Source organism: Electrophorus electricus, chromosome 26, assembly GCF_013358815.1.
Source record: "Electrophorus electricus isolate fEleEle1 chromosome 26, fEleEle1.pri, whole genome shotgun sequence".
NCBI classification, from domain to species: Eukaryota; Metazoa; Chordata; class Actinopteri; order Gymnotiformes; family Gymnotidae; genus Electrophorus; species Electrophorus electricus.
The window spans coordinates 10,291,660-10,312,439 of record NC_049560.1 but is presented as its reverse complement, the minus strand read 5'-3'; the positions used below and the strand labels follow the sequence as shown (position 1 = coordinate 10,312,439).

The window sequence follows — 20,780 nt, the reverse complement described above, 5'->3', positions numbered from 1 at the left end:
TCCTGCCATCAGTACTGCGTGTTAGCAGCTCTAAGATCAAGGCGCTTCACCACAGCTCTATGCCAAGCAGGCCCAACCGCTGTTTTAATTTTCCTTTATTGCTTAGGACAATGAAGACATATTTGTTTCAGTCTCACCTCTCTCCTTCTGTACACCGGCACACTGGCCTTAATATCTCTGTGATGTTTAGTTGGTTTGTTTCTGATTTGGTACAACTTTACTTTAGCAATGAACAACTTTAAATGCAAAACTCTTTTTTATGCTGTCAAGTTTGTTTGCTATTTTTCGACAATAGAATATTTGGAAATCATGAACTATATCTCAAGATCATCAATATGCTCAAAACCGATCACTGGAGAAGCACATAAAAGCTAAACAAACAAACAAAAACAAATGAACAAACAAAAACAAAAAACAAGCAAACAAACAAACAAATGAATGAATATAGTTTACAGAGGGAAATCTAAAGTGCGGCACACATCACCCCTTCAGCTCCACTGACTCATGACTGATGGAATTCTCTGGCATTTGCGGACTGAATTCCAAGGATGACTGTAGTGAAGTACAGCAGATTTCCAGGAATCTCATTGTGTTGAGGTGTGTCTGTGTGTGTGTGTATGTGTGTATGTGTGTATAAGTGTTCCAATGAAGCTGCTCTGTTATTTAGCTGTTCGCATCATAAGCCAACAGTATGTGAGATTACTGGACAGCGCGTAGTTTGGTCCTGCGTGCAAAACAAATGTTCTGACTCATTTCCATTTTACTGGGCTGTTTCAGGCTCAAGGTCTTTGCTGAAGCTTTTCTCCGACAAATCTGTAATTACAGATGGAGCATCCCAGGCATGTCAGGAGACCCACGGGGATGGACGGATCAGCTGTCACAGGAAAAAACAGCACCGTGATCCACAAGTTTGTTAAATTAGGCACCTTCCCAGGGAATGCATTTTGTATGTTGGGTATGTATGGCATTTTGTGTCTTCTTCTAAATGGAAATTATATTTATTGAAGTTTATGTGCTAGCATAATTCTTTTGACATCTGTCTTTTTGACAGATTTGAGACATTTTTCTCAAATCTCTATGAAGATGAATAAAAAAATGGGAGATGTGGATGTGATGTGAACTGTAGACCCTGATGAGGAACACGGTTATGACCAATCACAACAGCAACAGCCCCTGTGACCAATAAGAGTTGGAAAAAAGGAAAAAATATGTTTTCCTGCAGCTCTTCAAATTGGAATGTTGCATGCATGAGTGTCATATTTTTTATGTCTGCTAACTTCATTCCCGGGATGGATTAATGAAGCACAGCTTAAATGTTGACACTGAAAACCTTCTCTGTAGAATTAGACTTTCACTTTAATGACAGTGAAAAAACGAATAGATTTTCATATTGATTGCTGATTGTACATCAAAATCAAAACCAGAATTCCAGGAATCTCCATTTAGCCTTGTATGTGTATATGGTGAGTTTTTAATTTAATTTTCAGGATGGAGGGTTCCAGTTGGGTTGTTCTGTTGTTCTGGGCTCACATTGTAAGCCCTCCTGTGAAAATGTCTTGTTTCATTTCCATTGTAGTACACTGTCTTGGGCTCAAGGTCTTTGCTGGAGCATGTCTGAGACAAATCTGTAATTACAGATGAAGGCAGTTCAGGCATCTCAGGAGACACACCAGCATGGAGAGATCAGCTGTCACAGGACAGAAAAAAGCACCACAATCCAGGAGCTTTAGTTAATTAGGCACTTCCTTGGGAACTGGAAGTTGAAAATGTCTTGTCATATGTAGGTTTTCCAAGGGGGGTGTATTTTTAAAAAAATATCTGTTTCGATGTTAATTTAAATATTTCATGACTTAACATTAATACCAATATCAAAAACCAATCTGAATCCAGCTGGTTTACATCCCACCTGCTTGTTTTAGGTCTAACGCACAACACACAATCAACCACTCAGACTAGCAAACACAGTAAACAAGAGACCAACACATTTGGATATGACACTGCTTTAGAAACTGATCCACTGAGTACCGGATGTACTGAAACATCTGTGAGCTAATAGACATCTGTTCCATTTTCCTGACAGCCTTACACAGTTGTTTAATGTATATGATAACAAAAGAAAGTGAGTTCATTAAAGGGTGATAATTTTGTGCACATTGATGTAGATTCTGATACTAAGAAACTTCACTTTATAAGTCACAGCGGTAGCCATCAGAAGCTTTTTATTTTAACGAAGTCACAGATGTGACTGGCCTTCACTACTCAGTTCTCCCACCACCGTGTGGTGTGCACGTCGTATTGTACGTTCCCTGACCTCGAGACCTAATGCCTCACATGGTTTTGTCATTCCCTCTAACAGGCTGGAATGGACATAAAAATGTTCATCAAGCTATTGAAGAACAAGGAATAAATGTCTACTTTAATATTTGCTTTAACTCATAGAAACTAAAAAGAAAACCCTGACGAGCTGTTTTGTATCCCTGATCAGTATTCTTTGTACAGCAGCTCTGATTGTAACAGCTGAACCCAAATCAGCGGTTAGCTTTTATTATTCTCGTTTCAAAGATTGAAGCATTTTTCAGTAAAGCCACGCTATGATAAGTCGTCCGACAACCGGCTCTGACACACCTGACTGCACTCAATCACTCATGAAGGCCCTCAGGATGTTACTGCGCTACGCTGCGCACAACGCTGCATCCTCAAATCCACGCAGCGCAAAGCAACACTACATCCCAGCTCCACCACTGGTGTACAGCAGGTCCCAGGGACTGGAGCTGAGAGTCATACTGGCGCAAGACCAAAGTCTTTTTTTCATTTTGCATTCTGCAAAAGGCGAAAGCAGCCCGTCTGCAGACTCACGTCACCCTGTCCGTTTTTCTCTAATACCTTTGCACCAGCCTCCATGAATTACGCAAAGGTCAGCCGGATGTAGATTCGGCATCAGCTCTCCCGGTTTGGCATCAGTTTTGGAATATTGTTTTCCAAAGTGTAACTGGTTTTAGGATTAATTATTTTGCTGTTGGTAAGAAGCCCGAATCCCGCTCGTGTGTTCGCAGGATGCCAGGCAGGTGGACGCGCGGAGAGAGAAAATGACAATATTCTCTTTTCCTCGCCATCTCCACGGCAGGAGCGCCATTAGTGAATATAGTCAGCTGCCTTCAATGAGCCTACCAAAGGAGGATAGGAGAACCCACACACACACACACACACACACACACACACACACACACAAACAGCTTTCGTGTGCAGAAATGCACTCGAGAACCAGGTCGGTTATCCGTTTAGTGCAGAACGCCGAGAGCATTTTCTCATTTCTCGTGCGCATCACCATATATGACTAAATGAAAACATACACGAGAGTATGAAAGTCAGTGAGTTCTCAAGGAGTTAGGTTTGTGCGCGCGCACGCGCGCGCGTGTGTGTGTGTGTGTGTGTGTGTGTGTGTGTGTGTGTGTGTGTGTGTGAGTTGAATTAAAAGTACAGAGGTCTCTGCAGCTAATCAGACAGGATAACCTTTTTGGCGTGGCGTTCATCTCGTTTCTGAGGTCTTTAAAATGGTCAGTGACTAGATGTGGATACGCATAACATCCAAGAAAACACAAACATTGCACAACCTGCAACAACGCTGGAACTATAAACATGAGCCCCCAGCACTGTTTGTGCATCCTAGACATAGTCCTAGTTCTCAGTCAGGGTTCAGGCCGTCTGCGCCTGGGTTTAAGGTCCTGGAGACCAGACTATGGAGGCTTATGGGAATGTGGACAAACACGTGTACCGAGGGAACATATTTAATATATTCCACTGTCATCTTTACTCAACACACGTTTCAAACGAAATACTGCGAAAAGTTCTTGGGTGGTTTCACCCAACGACGTCGGAACAGCGGTCAGCAACAACGTGCATTTTTGTTATTTTGAAGTGTTCATTTGGAACAGTTTCTCATATAGTTACGCTGATATTAACTCCGATGTTAGTTTTCGTTTTAAAGAACCGAATATTCGTAGACAATCGTAGGGTTGATCATTACTGAATAATGAATTAATTCTTAATACATTAGAACTTTCTCTCGGAAAGATGCGACTCAGGAGACATTTCTGCTTGGTTTAAAGACAACCCCGCAGGTTAATGTTATATCTGCTCCATCTACCAGGGTTTGCTTCGGTACACTTCTTGCCGATGAGCGTGTTTCAGCCTGATATTCGCATGTACTACTGAATTTCTATCAGCCTTTTCGTTAATATATTTACAAAATAGATTAAGCTACATTGTACCAAGCAAACAATATTTAATTTACGATTACACTTTAAACAGCGATACGCATCCACTCACAGTTACTCGCTCCCAAAGCTGAAGTGAAAAGACCGAGCAGCACGATGAGGGACATCCCGACGCTGAAGAGGCTAGTCCGGGTTACACGGGAGGGCACGTTTCCCAGCACCTTCGCAAAGTACCTCCACGACGTTTGCGCTTCGTCTCTCTGCGCAGAGAGGAGTGCTGGATGCCCTATGAGTCTCTCTCTCTCTCTCTCTCTCTCTCTCTCTCTCTCTCTCTCTCTCTCTCTCTCTCTCTCTCTCTCTCTCTCTCTCTCTCACTGAACCGTGCACACACCCACCTGACTCAATGTAAAACGTGTAAAGTCATAAAAAAGTGCACAGTGGCTGCTCTCTGTATTTCAATGAAAACAAACAGACCAAGATCAGTAATGGAGGAGGTGACATCCAGTTCAGCACTCGGACAGCTCCCCAGACACACATCTGCTCAGGCATGCACTACACAGTTCATCTAGACATACAGATATTTTTTAGCTTCAGAAATATATTTTAGCTGGCAATCATTCAAATATTACAATTGAAAAGTGTAATCCTACAAGGATTCTACAGTGACACAATTAAATTTTTATTTTGATTTACTCTACACCACATCAATCGATTTGATATTAAACTATGTCTATAAATAAGGTTAAAGTAAGAATGGCACCTTTAATAAAAGGGTTTTACATCTGTACTATCTGAAGCAAATATATAGAATACATATGTGCACATGCCCCATGTAAGGGGACCATAAGTAATCCATCACTGTTTTTTGGCCAGATGTGTCTTTGAATCATTAACGGAGGCTCAAACGGTGTCGAGTTGATCGTAGATGTCACATTTGCATTTGGGGTTGGTTGCTGTTGCCGCTCAGCCTGAGGACAAAAGCCGTGACAATGCCAACAATGGTGATGAAAAGTCGGAATAAATCAACCAGACAGCAGTGCGACTGACAGCAGATTTTGTGTGCCAAATTAAATTACTCGGTACATTGTTAAGAACCAAGAACACAGTGGTAAGTTTAAAATGTGAATCAGCTCAGATGTGCACAGGCATAGATGTGTCTACTATAACCATACAAAGATAAACACACCAGCGATTGTTACATTATACACAATACACTAGTTGACCATAAGGTACGAGCCCCAAGAAGCAGAAGCCTGGTTAATAGTATATGAAAAACCCTGTAGAGTTCTCAGACAAATTTATATAGATAGACGAGGAAAAGCTTATCCTGTTCTAACATGATGGAAGGATGACAGAATGAAAACAAAACAACATAGAGACTAAAGCACAGAACTGTCCATGGCCCACTGATTCAGGGGTCCATTGGTCTTTACTAACGAGCCGACCGACAGCCCCAGCAACACGATTATTTTTGATATGTACAGAAGCATCTCCAGTGCTTTCATCCTGATACCTCACATCCTGCATCCTAACATGGCCTGCAACTACTGCTGAAGCAGCAAAACACCTGAACATTCTTAATGGGTTGATCACTTGAACTGAATGTCTGCATTTCACCTAGCAAAGACAAGACCGAAGGCAACACACCCCTGACACATGCAGGAACTTGTACGCATTACCAAGAATGAGTGCCTGGCATGGATTATAACGGATTTGCACTAAACATCCCAGTTTTGCTTAAGAGGCTGTTAATTTGCTCAGTTATTTATGGAACCCTAAAATGTGACATGTGTTTACAAATGCTCCTGATTGCTGTTTTCTCCAGAAATGGAGAATCAAGGGGGTTATTTGGCTTAGAAACAGAAAATGTTATTTATGAATATTAATGCATCAACTTTAGAGCTCCTATCACTCACCTGGGACAACAGGTAAACACATCGTCATGGTTTTGATTCTCAGGAAGCACATGCACTGTCATACCGATGAAAATGAACATTGCTTTGGATAAGAGCGCTTCCCAAATTATGTAAACATTCATTTATTTTTGAGTGTACTCTTCAGCCAGTGTAGATGCAAGTACCTTTAAATTTGATTTGATATTCTGCTCTTTAATTTGATACGAAACATTTTTTCAGAGCCAGTGTGTAGATGTATAAGACAAATCCAAACGAAGCCATGTGTGTTCTTTAGGGACAGTGCAGTGTCGTCCTCTGAACACCAGTGTATAGTGTTTAATGTAAACCAAGAATATTCATTCAGTAGCTCTACAGTGTTTAATGTAAACCAAGAATATACATTCATTCAGTAGCTCTACAGTGTTTAATGTAAACCAAGAATATTCATTCATTCAGTAGCTTTACAGTGTTTAATGTAAACCCAGAATATTCATTCAGTAGACATATAGTGTTTAATGTAAACCCAGAATATTAATTCAGTAGACATACAGTGTTTAATGTAAACCCGGAATATTAATTCAGTAGACATATAGTGTTTAATGTAAACTCGGAATATTCATTCAGTAGACATATAATGTTTAATGTAAACCCAGAATATTCATTCAGTAGACATATAGTGTTTAATGTAAACCCAGAATATTCATTCAGTAGCTTTACAGTGTTTAATGTAAACCCAGAATATTAATTCAGTAGCTCTACAGTGTTTAATGTAAATCCGAAATATTCATTCAGTAGACTTATAGTGTTTAATGTAAACCCAGAATATTAATTCAGTAGCACCACAGTGTTTAATGTAAACCCAGAATATTCATTCAGTAGACATATAGTGTTTAATGTAAATCCGAAATATTCATTCAGTAGACATATAGTGTTTAATGTAAACCCAGAATATTCATTCAGGAGCTCTAAAGTGTTTAATGTAAACCCAGAATATTCATTCAGTAGACATATAGTGTTTAATGTAAACGCAGAATATTCATTCAGTAGACATATAGTGTTTAATGTAAACCCGGAATATTCATGCAGTAGACATATAGTGTTTAATACAAACCCAGTATATTCATTATTTGATGTTGTTTTCCTGCCAGTAGCCTCCATCTGTCCTTCATGTGGCCTTATGTTGATGTTGTGCTTTTCTGTTGCACGTGTTGCGTGTTTTGGTTTTGAGACCCACACGGCTGTTGTGTGACGGGTCTTGTCCGCTGTGTGACTTGGGCGTTGAGTCATTGCTTTTTAAAGCCCTTCGTGTTTGTCTGAATGGTTCCGTTGGCTTTCTGTCTTTCCTTTCTGTGCACACGTATGTTCCATTTTGCTTGATTAAACTCTTTAGTTGGAGACTTGTGCTAACATGCTTCCTTTTAGCAAGTCCTTCACCCGTGACACATTATAGGCCCAGAGGGTACACAGCTCTGTACATTTCATTAATGAAGAGGTTGGATGCAGGTGACACCCTGTGACAGGTTTCTAAAAATCTGATTGTAAAAAAGTGAACTAACTTAAGCATTCATGTGTCTTAAATAATGCCGTAGTGTTTCATGTGCTGGATGTGATCAAGATTGAATATGCTGTAAATCAAAGCCAAAGCAGAGGATCAAAGACTTCCACTTCAGAAAGTGATTTGAAAAATGCCACTGAGATGAAGAGTACCCTGTTGAATTGATGAAGAAGAAAAAAATTAACAGATGCACTGAATGCCGAAATCAAGAGGGAAACTGGAAAAACAAATCACTGGGAAGTGGTAAATACCATAAATACATACATAAGTACATACGTAAATGCAATAGTAATCAAACAAATCACATACCAACATTAAATAAATACATAAATAAGAAAAATGTAATGATCCTAAAATGAAAATTCAGTAAGGTAAGTTACATATACGTAAAGAACACAAGCCTGGTTTAACCAGACCACCTTTCAGTGCACAGTGTTTTTGATTATTGTCAAATCTCTAAAGACAGCACAGAGTTTGAGTGACCTGCGTCTTATTGCTTAGAACAATGTCTCGCTTCACAGAGACCTGCTAACGCTGCGTAGCGCAGTGCACCAAAATATTAGCCTTCTGCGTTGGCAATAAATGTTAAGTATAAAGTCCCTTGTTTATGTACATTTCAGACACAGGGAGGTAGTCATTCATAAAAAGGACTATAACAATACAGCAGAAAAATTAATTATATTGTAGGTCATAGGTTCGCACCCCAAGTGCTTGACTGCAGTGTGAATGATTTTCATGTTAGCAAATTGCTAATGTATGCTTATGCTGGCAAGATCTTTATGTTGTTTACACAGCAAAAAAAAAAAAAAAAAAACTACATTAGTAAGAATTAATTATCATCACTATTAACCTCATCATAGTCATCCCACGTTATGAAGGGGCAAGTTTGAATGTTAATCTGCATCACCACAAAACCACTCGCTAAAGCTGCTCAAAATGAACATTCTTGGATGTACTATCCATTTACGTGAATAATTGAGGAAAACTGATCTCTTCACAGGCAAAAAAGTGTTTATTGCTGTGTTCACTGTATTTCATTAACCACGTATTTACATCATTTTAGTATTACCTACTAGGTGTTATGCAGATGTGCTTGAGATTTCAACTATTGTAATCTATTAGTGAGTCATCCAGTCAGGGAGCGTGTGAAAGTACCTCTTGTAGACTGGCCTGCTAGGTGGTCATTTAGAAACATTCATATAGTACAAAAATTAATTAAAAATTAAAAAAACACCTGATACAGACAAACAACAACCACAACAACAAAAGCAAAACTGAAATCGTTCCGTTGCCTACCATAACCTCTGCTCATAAGGTGAGTTTGATGTCCTGAGCAAGCACAGGGTAGGCTTATCTGTTCCCGCTCTTGACCCTGATGGGCGCTACCGTTACCGTAAGAGCCAACAGGGAATCAGGAGAAAGGAGTCAAGCCTTCCAACGGCACACGGCTTTCTCCTGCTTTATTCCTTAATCTCTGTTGCCCTTCAGCTTATGATGAGAAAACACAAAGTATTTGGTCTCCACGACAACTCAGACTCACTTTCGAAGGAAATGCATGCGATATTATGTAAATAATCATGTTTTTATGGACACAGCCTGACCGAAAACACTTCCAAGCCTGGGAGAGAGAAGAAGATGGACGGTGATAGAAGGAATTGAAAGATAAGTAGAATCTGTTTCCCTTCATTCACTCGTTCTTCACCCTCAGCCAAGCAAAGGCTGCTAGTGTCGTACTGGTAGTGGGCACCATGATTTCCTTTCTGAAATCCAAAACATTTGAAATTGTTTCACTAACGATATAAAAGGGTTCATGTTTCAGATTCTGGAAATGTGTTTGTATAAAATGTTGCTGGAAATTTGCTACAGATGTCATTAAATTTCACAGTGAGTTAAGGAGTCTCTGTCCTAGTGGTCTCTCTCTCTCTCTCTCTCTCTCTCTCTCTCTCTCCCTCACTCTCATATATGAGACTTTCAGTTGTGCTGTTCGATGTAAAGGTTATCTTGACTGAGCAGATAGTTCCAGCAGTCTCACGCACTGTGCTGTCTCGCCTTCACCTCTCAAAGGCTTGTGTTAGTGCTGTGTGGTCTGCATATCATTATCAGGGTAACTTAGCATCGGTGCCTGTACTTAAGCAAATGAAAACAGCACAAAAACAGATGCCAGATCTTCCAACAGCATCCCTAGAGATTCCATGAGTAAATGGGTCTAGTTTAATGACCAGGGCTGTTATGTACATAGAAACTGTTGTGTTTCATTTCAGACTTCTTATATATGGAAGGAATGTAAAGCTAACAGTGGGTGACACTGTTTGACAGTGACACTGTGTGTGTGTGTGTGTGTGTGTGTGTGTGTGTGTGTGTATGTGAGAGACAGTGACCCTGCAGCTTAGACGTCCCTCTTAACACGCTGTTTCCATAGAAAGCCATAGGGGTCACTGCCATGTATAGCCAAGCCATGTTTGCTTTCCATGAACTGATGCACTGGACTGCACACTTTAGTTTCTGCCTGTAAGGCTGTAACTCAGTGTTGCACAAAGTGTCACAGAGTGATGTAACGTCCTCAGGCCAGTAGAAAACCAAGGCAAACAGGATGAAGAACTAAAGGAAATACAGACACTTTTTGTCTACATTACTCTGTGTCAAAAGTGTGCGAGGATCGGCATCCTAGATGTGGATGAAAACTCCGACAGCTGCCTTCGATGTGCTTTAACACTGAAGAGGAAGACTGCTGATGTGGGGAATCTGAAGATTAATAACAGCAATAATCCAACATTCAACTCTTCCGGATGCCTGACATTGCATTGACCTCGGTGTTCATGCCTTGCTACTGGAGCATTCTTTGTTGGGAGCCATTTTGAGATTAGAAACGAAAAGGAAATTTGAAAGAATAAGAAAGGCTTAAAAATTATGAATCAATAATGATACTCGTTCAATTATTAATCCAGGATGCTATTTCTGCAGCAGAGTCTTTTGGGTCCACAGCTTTTTGCATTCTTAGACTTTCATCCCATTAAATATTGATGAGAGGAATATATATTTCCATATTTTCATTATCTGCAATCTTTAACAAGTGTATCAGCTCACTCTGCCGGCCTATCTGATGTGCACACACTGTGGCCCTTTGTTGTTAAAGCGTGCCTGCTTTCTCTCTCTCACAGCTTGTATGCATGAAGGAACTCTGTGGCTGATTCATCAGTGACGTCTGCTGTGGACGGAGGGAGGTCTGTTGCTTATTGATCATTTTTATTTCATTTATCAATTTGCTATCTGTACATCTCCATTTTCTTTTGGTAATTTATTGATAAAACGACCATGCCAATAAACATGCGGAGTGGAGAGCGCGTGAGGGAGTGGGAGACAGATGGAGAAGGCGAGAGGGAGAGAGAGAGTGAGAGTCAGCAAAAGAGAGAGAGGGAGAGTAAGAGTGAGAAAGAGAGGGTGAGAGAAGGAGAAAGAGATCAAAAGAGAGAGGGAGAGAAAGAGAGAAAGTGAGAAAGTGAAACAGAGCGAGAGAGCAAAAGAGAGAGTGCAAGAGAGCAAGAGTGAGAATGCGAGAGTGAGAGGGAGAGAGAAAGAGTGAGAGAGAGATCAAAAGGGAGAGGTGGAGAGAGAGAGTGAAAGAGTGACAGAGACAGAGTAAGCGAGAGAATCTTTTCTAGACTGGACTGCTTTAACAGCCTTAGGTGAGAAAATGAACCTTTGACAAAATGCCAAGTTCCCCAGAGAGTCGATATACACCTTAAAAGTGTGGCTGATCCCAGCAGAGCGAGACACATGTGTGGGTGTTTGGGTGCTTGGATTCGCACAGTCAGGGAGTCTGTGCATCCTGGTTATAGAGTTTCCCAGAGCAGATGAATGAAAGCTGATATGGGGCCTATAGTCCATTGCCATTGCTAATGGAGGTACGTTGGAACCTCCACCCTGTCCTGTTTACACACCGTACACATATGCGCTAGTTCTATAAGTACTAGCACACAGTGATATCTGCTACACAATTGTCTTGCGAAACACAAAATGACCACGTTCTCCAAAGGTTCATTAGTCTGAGGGAAAATATCATATGATTATATGATATCATCGTAACTGCAGCTCTGACGTTAACAGCAGATACGTGCAGTCTTGTCTGGGGTCCAGTCAGCTGCGCTATGGTCAGACTGTGGTCAGATCCCCAGTGTGGCCCTCTCGTCCTGCACCACTGCTGACCACACTTCTTCAGTTCACGACGCTCTAATCAGACCCATGCGATCACCGCCTGTGCAATTGCTGCCGGCAGCCAAACCCGGAGTTATTCTGACAAATCCCCACCCAAATTCCCTGCAACCTGGAATGCCATCTGTTTGTGACTCCATTCCACCCCACCCATGCAGCTCAGAGCCTGACTGGCTGATGAGTCTGCCTGCAGTGCAGGTACCAGAGTCAGAAGGAGGGCTCTGTTCTGGGGTCTGCTCCCTTTCCGCCTGGGGCTGAAGTTGCTGATTGCACACCTGAAGCTGTCTGTTTCTAAAGCTCATTCCCCTCATGCACTGTGGTTCAGTGTTCAAAAGGAGACAAGCCCAACCTTACAGGCGTTTGGCCATCGAGCTTGTTTACTTTGACTATCTGCACCAAAATGGCTCATTTAATAGGAGTATAAATAAAAAATATGTTTACTGTTTAAAACTAAAGTAGGACCTAAGATGTTTTCCCATACCCCAGCTCTGCCGTGAGTTTGTGAGCTCTGTAAGGTCCTTAATCCTTCAGCTGTAATGGATCATTGTGTGGTGCCATTTATGGGCTGATCAATACTAATACACGTGAACAGCTGTTTTGGTAGGAGCCTGACACGCTTCCTGAAATGAGCCTTCGACTGGCTCAGTTTGGGGAAAAGAAAACTTCCCTTACACATACTCGTGTTTGTCCGTTTCTCTGGTGATTTCCTTTCAATTTAGTTTTCGGGTTCTTGGAGTCTGTGTAGTTTTTCTTTGAATAAAACCTCGTCGGCCATTCCAGGATGTGCCGGTGTCATTCTGCGGTCAGGTGTGGTGTATAAGATGGTATGTTCACCTGGCCAGGCTGGTTACATTAGTTTTATTGGGCCGATAAGCTGTATAACGCAGCCAGACAGATCATGAGCATTGGATCAACATAAGTACAGATGTGTGAACATTAATCACAGAAATTACTTTATCTGGAGAAGATAAAAGACACAGTGAACATTTGGGATGGTGGGGAATATTACTTGAAAAAAGAAAAAAAAGTTAAACTACTTCATGTTTGCTAGTGTGTGTGTGTGTGTGTGTGTGTGTGTGTCTGTGTGAGAGAGAGAGAGAGAGAGAGAGAGAGAGAGCGAGCGAGCGAAGGCGTCTGTGTGCCTTCTGTGTGGTTGTATATGTGAGGTTGTCAGAGTGTCAGAGAGGACTTGGCTTGTGTTACAGTTCAGGAGTGCCTTTGATTGTAGCAGCGGCTTGGCGTGGAATGGCTCACTGGTCCAGTAGGAAGAGTCCCGCAGTGCCGCGGGGAGGACTCAGTTTGGGTCCCAGTTTGATCAGACGAACCACTGAAAGCATGGCTGAGGGCTACATGCACATATACACACACCCTCAGACACACAGGCACACACTGATGATTGTTCTTTGTTGTGGTGCAGAAAGGGCTGCTCTGCTCATTGAGCCACAGTGAAAAATTCTGCCCCCTGAATGCAAAAGGAATCGCGCTTCTCGCTTTGTTTTGCTGTATTTTGTTGATATACATTTGTTTGTGTATTTTATTTTACAGAAATGGGTATGAAGCATGAAAAGCACAACAAAGAAGTTTTACGCTTAGAGTGAGAGAGAGAGAGAGAAAAAGAGAGAGGAGAGAATGTAATAAGGATATGCATCATGCTACATTTTCATTCAGTCCAGTAACTCTAAAACATTCATACTGCTGTGTGCTGTTCCTACTAATTTTAAAAGTTAATTTTAAGACTTGCTGAAGGTTTTCTTTTATCGCCTTGGGGACTTGGGGACAATAGGCTAGAAATATCGCTAGCAGACAAGGGAAAATCTGGCTCTGCATTAGCAAAGCATGGCATATCCTGCTTGTCACTTCAGTTCACACACAGGACGCAACCTGAGGACCGCATACACACCTGTTCACCTGTTCACTGGACCAAGGGGCATGTAACTAAGCAACACACAGCTCCACCCTCTTCCCTAAGTCCCCCTGGCACTGAACTTTACAGGACTTAATTAATGTAAGATCTTATGTAAATAAGTTAAAGTTAAATAAGTTAAACAAGTAAACAAGTAATAAAGCTATCTATCTATTTATCTATGTAGATTTTTGTTTTCTTAATTCTCTTGTCAACTTAGATTCACAAGTTTTATTGATATTACACACACACACACACACACATTTGTTTTATAAATATATATTTGTTTTTTATATATATATAAATTAACTCAACTTGCTGATGATAATATAACACATGACGTAACATGTGATTATGTATATTACACAGAAGTGTCTCAAAGGCAAAGTAAACAGCTTAATGGCTACACACACACACACACACACAGTGTGCTAATTGTCTGGCATGGCTATGTTGCAGCGCTACAGTGGTGGGAGTGCACTACCGACCAAAAGGGCGGCATGACTAAGGGGGTGGGAGAGAGGGAACCACAGCTCTGAGAGACAGACGAGATGATTAGAGTTACGGTAAAAGAGGCCTTCATCTGAAAAGGGTTCTTACACAAAATGCCTCACTGATGTGCACGTACAGCCGAGCTCATTAGAGCGCCGTCTGGAGAGGTCCAGGAGGGGGGGGGGGCAGAGAACGAAAAACGGAAGAAAAAGAGAAAATGGATAGAGCACTATTGGGAAGATGAAGAGAAAAAGAGGTTAGAATAATGGAAACCACAGAGCAGGAGTCGACAAATCGGAGAGGAGAGAGAGAGAGAGAGAATGCTTTGTGTGAGCTGCAGAAGGTGCCAGTAGATAGAGGTATGAACTGAGCAGAACCACGTGGACAGAAAGATGCCGAGGACAGGATGTTGTAAGAGCAGTGCGAGCTGGGAGGGCAGTAGCAGAGTGCAGCGGACCGTTCGCACGCCACGCAGGCACTCAGGCAGAGAAGCCCACCGTGGCCTCCTCCCGGCGCACGTGAGGTCAGCTGACGTGAAAGGCCAAGAATGCCTGACTGCGCTCACAAAGTGGAAACATCCATTAACATATGAAAAATGTAAGAGGTACTAATATCATATTATCCTTGAGGAGGAAGGGGAAGACGATGGAAGAAGGAAACCTCGCCACGTGCCAAGTGACTGCTGGTGAGCTGGAAATGCACGACTCACCAGTAGAATGTAAGATCCCATTCTTACTGTTCCCATCGTTGTGGTGCGTGTGATTGTGTGTAGCAGCTGCTGAAATGGAGAAATTCCTTTTATATACAGACCTGGAAGCAAAATGTGAAAAAGCTACTTATTTCCTTTGTGAAAAAATGCAAGTCTTAATCCCAAATGGAATTAAAGATACAGTTATAATATATATAAGTCTTATAGTCAGAGAACCACTGGCAGGTAGGATTTGTTCCAAGTCTGGAATCAACCTACTTTGGCCTTGAGAGAGGCAATAAAGCAAGTGACCCAGCAGAGCCTCAGTGGTTAAGACTCCTTGTTCTGCTCTGGCCTGACACTGTGCTTTCTGAAATAAATGCATTCATAATATAGACCATATGCTGAAATTACAAACCATATAATGCCATCTAGTATATGTTACTATAACCACAGTGTCAGGACATTTAAAATAAGAAACAAAACCCCAACATTTTGCGTCACATTAGGCATGCTCTATTGTCCGCTTTTTGAGTTTGTCTTGCATGTCCAGATCTTTGCTCCAGGTTCAGAGATAGCTTTCTTTTGTATTACCTTGCAACAATTTACTGGAATGTCTTATGAATAATAAAGTCTGTAAATACCCTAAACGTTTGTCATACTTACTGTTTGCTGATATGCATTTTCTAGCCAGTCAATATCAGAGCATGCTTTCTCTTAATAAGGCTTAATCAATAGTCTCTGGGCTCGTTTAAAAATGTCTCATCAAACTCTTTTTCTTTAACAAGGAAGCCACCTGACTATTGGCTCATCAGTGGTAATTGGATCAATAAGGTAAGCCATCTGTCTGTCAGTTTCAGTGCAGTTTGTCTTTGATATTTTTGTTCTATTTCAATATTCTTATTTATTAACTCACAAGTGATTTGCACTAATCACAGCTTTGTATAGCTAACCATATTTTGAAAGGATATGAAAATAGTGCTAACTTCTAGGAGGTCATTATGCTTGACATTTTACATAATGTAAAAACAACCTGATACTTCGTATCGGCTTTTAGCTGAAAAGGAGACAGTGAAAACCAATAGTGAGCTTTATTTCAGACTGTGTGCAGCTACGCCAACACAAGTCTAATCAAATGGTTTGGGCGTCAATATTTGCATAGCAGCTGAAAGTTAGACTTGTTATGCAAGTGGCATGACAGTGCATTGATTGTGGTTTGGTGGGGATGTGAAACAGTGTGTGGTGAAGATGGTTAGAGCGACCTGGGTTTTGTGCTAGTTGGTGTTTTGCTGACAAAGCGATAGATTGGTGTGGAGGTCAAAACAAATGGATCGGAGGTGGGAGAACAGAAGGGAAATTGGGTATAAGTTCAGACTTGCTTTATTGTCATACTGTACTGTAGTTAAGAGTACAGAGGTTGGTCCTTCATCAGTTGTACAAGCTAAGTGTTTCCTTGTGTGCTACACTATATTTCCCATTACCTTTAAACCTTCAGATAATCCCTGAAATCTCTCTCTCTCTCCCTCTCACTCTCCCTCTCTCTCTGTCTTTCTACCTATCTCTCTCTCATACACCAAGGTGTATAGTGGACATATTTTGTGGCCCATGCAAAAGATAACCATGACTAAGCTAACTACTGTCAGTCATAGCCGTAATGGTAAACTACCATCAGAGAGTGTACCACCAGACATGCATGCAGCAATTACAACTACAACTGCAACTGAAACCAACAAATTGGAATATGTGCTCGAGACAGACACATCTGGAAACAGAGGGTGGAACTCAAGATAAAGACAACACAGAAGGACGTCAGCAAACTAACAGAGCTCCAGAAGGGTACAAACGTGGTGTGTGGAGAAGACATGCAGCGGTCAGCCCAGGAGTGAGTCTGTGGACTCTGCTAAAAGGTTCACAGTAGAGGCAGCAAGACCACAGAACTACACACACACACACACACACACACACACACACACACACACAAAAACCTGCCCTCTTCACCAAAGAGCCATCCAAAGACATTCTCAGTTACACTACAACAGGACCCTGACTGTGAAGCATGAAGTGTCGTAACACCAGTGCTCAGTGGTTGAGACATCTGTGCAGAGTAGCACAGTCTCTCAGAGCAGGACACAGTCAGCATTACAACAGATGCCAAAGAGCAGGTCAGAAACATGGCAGCTCCTGGTTCTGATGTCACCCATGCCTAACAGCTTTGCATGGATGACTCGCAGAACAAATGAACCAGCTACTAACTACCATCTCCCATCACAAGGCTGGACGGTACTGGTCTTGAAGGCCCCTAAGAAAGGTCAAGCACCATTCAGGTACAGACCAATCACCTGCCTGTCCGCAGCATGGAAGCTCCTGTCAGCAATACTAACTACTGCACTGAATAAGGCCATGTGCAAGTCCATGAGTACTGCACAGATGGGGACTAGTCAACAAACTCGTCTCAGCTGCCATGGCGACCACCCCCTGATGCCCCCTGCTGTAGCCCACCACACCTCCACCCCAGCCAACTACCCTTCGTTGCCCTTAATGGACGTTCTCTTGTGGGATGGGTCTCAGACACGCACGCCATCGGGACAAAGCTAGGACCTTTAGAAAGTTGGACTAGACAATAACTGTTTATTTTTTCATTTTTGGACTTGGACATTTGTAAAGCTGCTTAATGACATCTGCTGTAAAAAGTGCTATAGAAATAAATTTATATTAAAAAAAAAATTAGTAACACCACCAGAGGCTCAGAGCACCACTTATTTACAGATAGAGCTCTCCACCAGAACTCCAAGACTAGACAGACCTGCACTGATTATAAGAAAACATGTCTCAATGCCACACACATGGATACTTGAAAGATTAGCCCTGTAAAAAATCAATAAGACCAAGCACTGAGGACTAGATCAACTGAAGCAGGGGTGTAAAATAGCAGACAATGTCTGAGAAGCAGACAGTGCAAAGGAGCCTCAGAAATGATCCAGCACCTAGTAGCAGGATGCAAGATGCTGGCAGAGAAACACACTGAGAGACACAACCAAGTGGCAGGGATCATGTACAGGAACATTCGCAAAGCGTCAGGTGGACACCACCAAGTCCAAATGGGAGGGACTGTAGAAAGAGATGGAGAACAACAAAGCTAAACTCCTGTGGGACCTCCAGATGCAGACAGATGAAGAAGTGACAAACCAAGCAGACGTTGTATTAGATAAGGGCTCTATCCCTAACCCTAAGCCTAAGCCTAAACCTAAGCCTAAGTGCAATGTGGAGGTTAACACCAAGCTTGTCCCATTGGTGATAGGGTCACCTTATTAGTCACCTTACGGAATGGATCCATGACCCCTGAACTGCAGGAGTGGCTCCAACATATGTCAGGAATGCCATCATCAATCTCTGTCCAGAACAGTGCTATCCTAGCAACGGCAAAAATACTGCGAAGCACCTTCAATCTCTTTCTCTCTCTCTCTCTCACACACACACACACACACACACACACACACACACACACACACACACACACACACACACACACACACACACACACACACACACACACACACACACGCACACCCTCAAAGTCCAAGACCCCTGATAGAAGGCTATATTGTGAGGAAAGAGACCTGACAATACACTTTAAAGGGGAGGCCAGAATTTATTTATTTATTTATATATTTATCACATAAAATGTATTACATATTACATAAATATTAGTTTCAGACATAGTCAGCCTTCCAAATTTCAGTGAATGCAAATGTTTCTCATGACTGCAGTGACCTTATTTAGATTTGGGCATGCAGAATTCCTTTCAGACATGCGAAATGCATCTGGTAGAAAAGAAAGAGCTCGGGGCTTGTGTGTGAACCTGGGCTGGATTCATCCAGCAGTTTTATGGGTAGACCTAATAATACTCCCAGCAATATTCCAGGAACATTTAGCTTCTCATTGCATCTCTGAGCGACTGTGTCGGTCGCTCTGCTGCTTTTACACAATGGGTCAGTCTTTTTTTTATCTTTGTCATTCATTTATAAAAACAGAATTGTCATAAAAATTGTAAAGTGAGGGTAAAACAATAACACTGCGAACAAATCACCACTCTATATGTCACCATTTACATTCAAAACAAAATATCAGATATTACTCATGCTACCGCCTATGATGTCACATCCTATGATGTCACATCCTGATTTTCCAGGACTTTATGATGTTGTACTGATTCTGATCCAGCAGTGGTAAGGTAGGGAGTCGTTCTGTAACCTCGCTCTAAAAGACAATATGGCAGTGTTCTGGGTTTTACATCTGTGAAGTCTTACAGGCACTCTGCCCTAGAAGACTCTCCTGTTTCCCATTTTAGCTTCACCTTGACACCCCCCCGTCATCCATGCCTGCTTGTTAGTTTCCAGTTTTTTGCATTTTGCACGTTCTGCGTTCTGCTATACAGTTGTGGATCCATCTGTGATCGCCCTCTCCGTCTTTGACGCATTTTGGTTGGGTTCACTGTGAGTAACGAGAGCCCAAACGCACACGCCTCCTACGTTCCCTGCCTCCTGCCATACTGCGCTGAGCTACTGGTGGCAGCCACCAACAGCTGCATACCCTTCTTACAAGAGTATTCCTGTTTTTTACACAATTGTTGCCATCAATTCACGTCGTTTTGAATAATTCATTTAGTCTCCACTAAAAACATATATTAGCATATATGTATATTAGCATATATTAGCCTGCATCACGACAAAACGGATTACCATGCCTAATTTGAGACCCTGGAAACAAAGGCCCACAAATTGCATAGGGTATATATATATGTGCATAGTTGCCAAATTGCTTGTAAAGACTCCTGCTTTGCGAGTGTATGGCCTTTGTGTGGGTTGATAAAGGGTGAAAGTGAAGGTAATGCCTACAGCCTCTCAGTCCTCAGCTTAGAGAGACTCCACAGCCTCCTTTGTGGGTGGACTTTCGTTCAGAAGCGTATGAAAGCTTTGACTGTTTTGGATTAGAGCCCGTGTAGGTGTAAGGAATCTATTTCTGGAAGTGCTGGGATTTAAAGTAGTGTGGAGTAGTATTCACCTTCCTAAACAGGATCCCAGCAGTTATATTTGATGCTTCCCCTCCACCTGCTCCATCCACCTCGCAGGCTGCCCGTCTCCTCGGGGACGGGGCTGTCAGTCAATGCCAGGCAGGCTCAGCCCTGGGGAGCCTCAGGAGGGAGACAGACAGAAGCCTCTTGTCAAGTCCCTGACCTGGCAGGGGGCTGTTGGCCCCCACCGACTGCTCCTGGCTTCGGACCACAGCCGGAATCACGGGCACGTGTCTCTGGGGAAGTGCATGGGATCTGCTGTGTTTGGGAGAGGCATGCGCAAGGACTCTGGGCACACGCTGGGCCTCACGGCTCATCCAAGAAGCAAACAGCACTTGGACTGGCTGCGCTGGATCCTTGCTTATCAGGGTCTTGCAGGGTAAAGATCTGTGCCAGTGTTGGGAGTGATATGGTGCATTGATAATCAGAGCATAACTACTTCTGAATAAAGTTTTTATAGTGATTTGTGAGGTGATTTAGGGAATTAAAATTTGGTTGTACACGATGCACAATCTCTGTGCTCAGATAGGACAGATGCACTTTCCCTCCATTTGCTGCGTTTGCGACATTGGCACAACTTCACACAGCATCTCGTTACAGACATGCCTCGCCTGTCTCCTCCACCCTACCTTGACTCTCTCTTCTTCCTCACCTCCAGCTCTGCAGACACTCCTAACTCTTTTTTTTGTACTGTTTTCAGCCCCAGGTGCCCCGTAGACACCCACTCTAAGAATTTATATGGAGTTTGGATGG

The 20,780-nt window shown here is 42.3% G+C and overlaps 1 protein-coding gene across 1 annotated transcript in view; it reads right to left on the bottom strand.

Moving 5' to 3' along the window:
- Nucleotides 1–4,439, bottom strand: part of cntnap5l (contactin associated protein family member 5 like) — a 66,439-nt gene extending 62,000 nt beyond the window's left edge. Inside the window, exon 1 of the mRNA XM_035523078.1 lies at nucleotides 4,327–4,439. Within this exon, the coding sequence (XP_035378971.1) occupies nucleotides 4,327–4,381 (55 nt within the window). The 5' untranslated portion in view covers nucleotides 4,382–4,439. The remainder of the gene's footprint in view (nucleotides 1–4,326) is intronic.
- Nucleotides 4,440–20,780: the final 16,341 nt, after the last annotated feature.